The sequence below is a fragment of the Nerophis ophidion genome, linkage group LG19 (assembly GCF_033978795.1).
Source record: "Nerophis ophidion isolate RoL-2023_Sa linkage group LG19, RoL_Noph_v1.0, whole genome shotgun sequence".
NCBI classification, from domain to species: domain Eukaryota; kingdom Metazoa; phylum Chordata; class Actinopteri; order Syngnathiformes; family Syngnathidae; genus Nerophis; species Nerophis ophidion.
Window position 1 is genome coordinate 42,736,380 of NC_084629.1, and position 6,000 is coordinate 42,742,379.

The following is a 6,000-nucleotide window of genomic DNA, read 5'->3' on the forward strand; positions in this document are numbered from 1 at the left end:
TTTCTTGTTCTTGTCAAAAGTCTAGCAGCCGCATTTTGTACCAACTGTAATCTTTTAATGCTAGACATGGGGAGACCCGAAAATAATACGTTACAGTAATCGAGGCGAGACGTAACAAACGCATGGATAATGATCTCAGCGTCTTTAGTGGACAAAATGGAGCGAATTTTAGCGATATTAGGGAGATGAAAGAAGGCCGTTTTAGTAACGCTTTTAATGTGTGCCTCAAAGGAGAGAGTTGGGTGGAAGATAATTCCCAGATTTTTTACCGAGTCACCTTGTTTAATTGTTTGGTTGTCAAATGTTAAAGTTGTATTATTAAATAGAGGTCGGTGTCTAGCAGGACCGATAATCAGCATTTGCGTTTTTTTGGCGTTAAGTTGCAAAAAATTAGCGGACATCCATTGTTTAATTTCATTAAGACACGCCTCCAGCTGACTACAATCCGGCGTGTTGGTCAGCTTTAGTGGCATGTAGAGTTGGGTGTCATCAGCATAACAGTGAAAGCTAACACCGTATTTGCGTATGATGTCCCCTAGCGGCAGCATGTAGATGCTGAAGAGTGCAGGGCCAAGGACCGAACCCTGGGGAACTCCACACGTTACCTTAACATAGTCCGAGGTCACATTGTTATGGGAGACACACTGCATCCTGTCAGTAAGATAAGAGTTAAACCAAGACAGGGCTAAGTCTGACATACCAATTCGTATCAATATATATATATATATATAATATATATTATTTTGTATATTTTTTTTCTTGGATTCGCCTGAAAGAGTGGCAGCACATCCCAGTAGCGCCTTTGGACATTCTTCATTATCTTTGGTATTCTTCTCAACTTTTCTTGCTTTTTTTAATCACTTATCTTTTCTGTAAACCACTAACTACGGTTCTTGGGCGCTTTTGTGGGTTTTCGTTACTTTTCTTTTCCTTTTCGGGCGGTTTTGTGTTTGGCTTTGATCAGTTGAGCGGCCGGCCCCTTGTTTACACACGCAAGGAGCTGTTTGCACCGTACTTGCCGGCGCTATGGGGATCACGGCCGGACATTCCTTTGCAACTAAGGAAAAAGCGCCAGGGATGCCGTGCCGGCACAAAGATGAAGGAGCGGAGAGGAACAATTTCTCTCGTGGATCAATAAAGTTAGTCTAAGTCTAAGTCTATGGGTTGCTGTATATGAGTATTTTTCAACATTTGGTCCTTCCTGTAATATTGTGGTGCAAGTTATTCCCAGGGAGCACAAGGAAGACATCTGTTTCATTTTGGATATCACTGACTTTGCCCTCTTCTCACAGGGCCATCCGGACTACGACGCTTCTGTGTGCCACGCGTTTGTACATGATATTTGCCAGGAGGAGGCTTCTCTTCCCTTTCCTCCACAGAGTCTGGATGTCATTTTAGCAGTTTTTGTCCTCTCCTCTATTCATCCAGAGAGGTGAGTGAAAGATACAGCAAAAACTCATTTGCTGCCTTTTAGCACTTTCACCAACGCTTTGTTTTTCTGTAACTGTAATCAACACACAGAGGACATTTTTTTTACGGCAGGTACAGTAACAATGCAGTAAATGGAATTTCATCTATAGGATGCAAGGAGTCGTAAACAAACTATCCTCCTATTTAAAATTTGGGGGGTATTTTCTCTTCCGGGATCGTGGGAGATTCGACTTTACACAGCTCAGGCTTAAGAAAGGTAAGTTTTACCCACTTTTACCAATGTTCTGTGTACAAACCCCGTTTCCATATGAGTTGGGAAATTGTGTTGGATGTAAATATAAACAGAATACAATGATTTGCAAATGCTTTTCAAGCCATATTCAGTTGAATATGCTACAAAGACAACATATTTGATGTTCAAACTCATAAACATTTTTGTTTTTGCAAATAATCATTAACTTTAGAATTTGATGCCAGCAACACGTGACAAAGAAATAGGGAAAGGTGGCAATAAATACTGATAAAGTTGAGGAATGCTCATCTAACACTTATTTGGAACATCCCACAGGTGTGCAGGCTAATTGGGAACAGGTGGGTGCCATGATTGGCTATAAAAACAGCTTCCCAAAAAATGCTCAGTCTTTGACAAGAAAGGATGGGGCGAGTTACACCCCTTTGTCCACAACTGCGTGAGCAAATAGTCAAACAGTTTAAGAACAACCTTTCTCAAAGTGCAATTGCAAGAAATTTAGGGATTTCAACATCTACGCTCCATAATATCATCAAAAGGTTCAGAGAATCTGGAGAAATCACTCCACGTAAGCGGCATGGCCGGAAACCAACATTGAATGACCGTGACCTTCGATCAAAACCGACATCAATCTCTAAAGGATATCTCCACATGGGTTCAGGAACACTTCAGAAAACCACTGTCACTAAATACAGTTGGTTGCTACACCTGTAAGTGCAAGTTAAAGCTCTACTATGCAAAGCGAAAGCCATTTATCAACAACATCCAGAAACGCCGCCGGCTTCTTTGGGGCTGAGATCATCTAAGATGGACTGATCCAAAGTGTAAAAGTGTTCTGTGATCTGACGAGTCCACATCTCAAATTGTTTTTGGAAATATTCGACATCGTGTCATCTGGACCAAAGTGTAAGCGAACCATCCAGACTGTTATGGACGCAAAGTTCAAAAGCCAGCATCTGTGATGGTATGGGGGTGCATTAGTGTCCAAGGCATGAGTGATTTACACATCTGTGAAGGAACCATTTATGCTGAAAGGTATGGACAGGTTTTGGAACAACATATGCTGCTATCTAAGCGCCGTCTTTTTTATGGACGCCCCTGCTTATTTCAGCAAGACAATGCCAAGCCACACCGCAGCTTCGTAAAAAAAAGAATGCGGGTACTTTCCTGGCCTACCTGCAGTCCAGACATGTCTCCCATGGAAAATGTGTGGTGCATTATGAAGCGTAAAATACGACAGCGGAGACCCCGGACTGTTGAAGGACCGAAGCTCTACATAAAACAAGAATGGTAAAGAATTCCACTTTCAAAGCTTCAACAATTAGTTTCCTCAGTTCCCAAACGTTTATCGAGTGTTGTTAAAAGAAAAGGGGATGTAACACAGTGGTGAACATGCCCTTTCCCAACTACTTTGGCACGTGTTGCAGCCATGAAATTCTAAGTTAATTATTATTTGCAAAAAAAAATTAAAGTTTATAAGTTTGAACATCAAATATGTTGTCTTTGTAGCATATTCAACTGAATATGGGTTGAAAAGGATTTGTAAATAATTGTATTCTGTTTATATTTACATCTAACACAATTTCCCAACTCAAATGTAACCGGGGTTTGTAGTTATTTTACTCACATTTGTATTAGCAGTCATTCATCTTTTGCAACCAGGTCGGTGCTTGTCAGAGAATTTCTACACACAAGGCAACGGGACCTGTGTTTACTTTTTCACCAAAGGTACACCACCTGCAATGCAATAGTGTGCACATCCTACAAAAAACATAGTGTGCTAAAAAGATGAATCATGAAAGACTAAGACTCTCTTGGCTGACTCTGTTTTATCTCCACAGAAGAAATTCACGATTTATTTACCAAAGCCGGACTGGAGCAAGTCCAGAATGTGGAGGATCGACGACTTCAAGTTAACAGAGGGAAGAAGGTGTCAATGCACCGAGTATGGATGCAGAGCAAGTTTAGGAAACCATATCCACTTTCACCTTGTTAAGACCCCTCTGTCCCTCTTTTTTCTATATCTACTTCTTGTCCTAAACAGCATGTGTACATTAAATACATAACACACGCAGCTGTCTGCTCATTATTTCATGACTGCAATAAAAAGTGCATTTTATTGTACAGTCACGGATAATATAGTGAACTAAACTACACTATATTGCCAAAAGTATTTAGCCAGCCATCCAAATGATGAGAATCAGGTGTCCTAATCACTTGGCCCGGTGTATCAAATCAAGCACTTAGGCATGGAGACTGTTTCTACAAACATTTGTGAAAGAATGGGCCGCTCTCTGATTTCCAGCGTGGAACTGTCATAGGATGCCACCTGTGCAACAAATCCAGTAGTGAAATTTCATCGCTTCTAAATATTCCAAAGTCAACTTTATTATAAGCAAAGTGAAGAGTTTAAGAACAACAGCAACTCAGCCACCAAGTGGTAGGCCACGTAAACTGACAGAGAGGGGTCAGCACATAGTGCAAAGACTTTCTGCCAAAACAGTTGGTAAAGAGCTCCAAACTTAATGTGACATTCCAATTAGCCCACGTACAGTATGCAGAGAGCTTCATGGAATGGGTTTCCATGGCCGGGCAGCTGCATCTAAGCCACACATCACCAAGTCCAATGCAGAGCGTGGGATGCAGTGATGTAAAGCACGTCGCCACTGGACTCTAGAACAGTGGAGACGCCTTCTCTGGAGTGATGAATCACGCTTTTCCATCTGGCAACCTGATGGACCAGTCTGGGTTTGGAGGTTGCTAGGAGAACGCTACATTCCAGACTGCATTGTGCCGAGTGTGAAATTTGGTGGATGAGAATTTTTTCCGGAATTGGGCTTGGCCCCTTAGTTCCATAGAAAGGAACTTTGAATGCTTCAGGATACCAACACATTTTGGACAATTCCATGCTCTCAACCTTGTGGGAACTGTTTGGAGCGGGCCCCTTCCGCTTCCAACATGACTGTGTACCAGTGCACAAAGCAAGGTCCATAAAGACATGAGTGACAGAGTCTGATGTGGATGAACTTGACTGGCCTGCACATAGTCCTGACCTGAACCTGATAGAAAACCTTTGTGATGAAATAGAACTGAGACTGAGAGCCAGGCCTTCCTCACCCACATCAGTGTGTGACCTCATCAATGCGCTTTTGGAAGAATGGTGGAAAATGACTATAAACACACTCTGCAACCTTGTGGACAGCCTTCTCAGAAGAGTTAAAGCTGTAATAGCTGCAATAGGTGAACCCTATGGGTGAGGAATGGTATGGCACTTCAACTTCATATGTGAGTCAAGGCAGGTGGCCAAATACTTGTAGGGGTGGGGGGGGGGGGGGGGTAAACATTGATTGATTGATTGATTGATTGATTGATTCTTCTCAACAAAGCAATAATCATTTGCGGTCTCCCCACATCTGCGGTCCCCTTCAAGGTTTCTTATTGTCATTCCATTGGGTTGAGTTTTTCCTTGCCCTGATGTGGGATCTGAGCCCAGGATGTCGTCGTGGCTTGTACAACCCTTTGAGACACTCGTGATTTGGGGCTATATAAGTAAATATTGATTGATTGATTGACTGATTGATCCTTCTCAACAAAGCAATAATCATCAAAAGTTGTAAGATTTTTTTTTTTTTTTTTAATCTTAAAAGAAACAGTCCACTTTCTGTATGTAAACATATATACTACTTCAAAGATATGCTAATGCAGTGGTTCTCAAGTGGGGGTACGCGTACCCCGGGGGTACTTGAAGGTATGCCAAGGGGTACGTGAAATTTTTCAAAATATTCTAAAAATAGAGGTGGCGACTTGTCCAGGGTGTACCCCGCCTTCCGCCCGATTGTAGATGAGATAGGCGACCCCAAAAAAGGGAATAGGCGGTAGAAAATGGATGGATGGATGGAAATAAAAAAAAGTGCCTGCATGGCATCTTTGTGTCAACATTGCCACTTTTTCTCTTTAGATTTCACCTCATTCCACTTTTAAATGTTTTTATTTTTGCAATATCAATTTTGCAATTTTTGCAGAATGTGTGGCGGGCCGGTAAAAGATTAGCTGCGGGCCGCACTTTGGACACCCCTGGTTTTGGGGGTACTTGAATTAAAAAAATGTCCACATGACTGAAAAAAGGTTGAGAGCCACTAATATATTAAAATTCAACGTTTAAAAATCTCATTCTTGTGTCATCTCTGCACAAAGACGCATTTTGCATACGAGTATTTCAGAAACGCGCTAAGTGATCTTAATTTTTTTGAAGTCCATTTTCCAGTACAGTTAGAGACGACCACCCCCCCCCTTCCATTTCCAGCAGGGGTTTTGCACAC

At 41.9% G+C, this 6,000-nt stretch overlaps 1 protein-coding gene across 2 annotated transcripts in view; it reads left to right on the forward strand.

The window, feature by feature from the left end:
• The window catches only part of mettl8 (methyltransferase 8, methylcytidine), a 35,648-nt gene extending 31,893 nt beyond the window's left edge, over positions 1-3,755 (forward strand). For both annotated transcript variants that reach the window (XM_061880049.1, XM_061880048.1), the window contains exons 7-10: positions 1,293-1,432; positions 1,581-1,687; positions 3,344-3,409; positions 3,523-3,755. In XM_061880049.1, the coding sequence (XP_061736033.1) occupies positions 1,293-1,432; positions 1,581-1,687; positions 3,344-3,409; positions 3,523-3,677 (468 nt within the window). In that variant the 3' untranslated portion in view covers positions 3,678-3,755. The remainder of the gene's footprint in view (positions 1-1,292; positions 1,433-1,580; positions 1,688-3,343; positions 3,410-3,522) is intronic.
• The last annotated feature ends 2,245 nt before the right edge of the window (positions 3,756-6,000 follow it).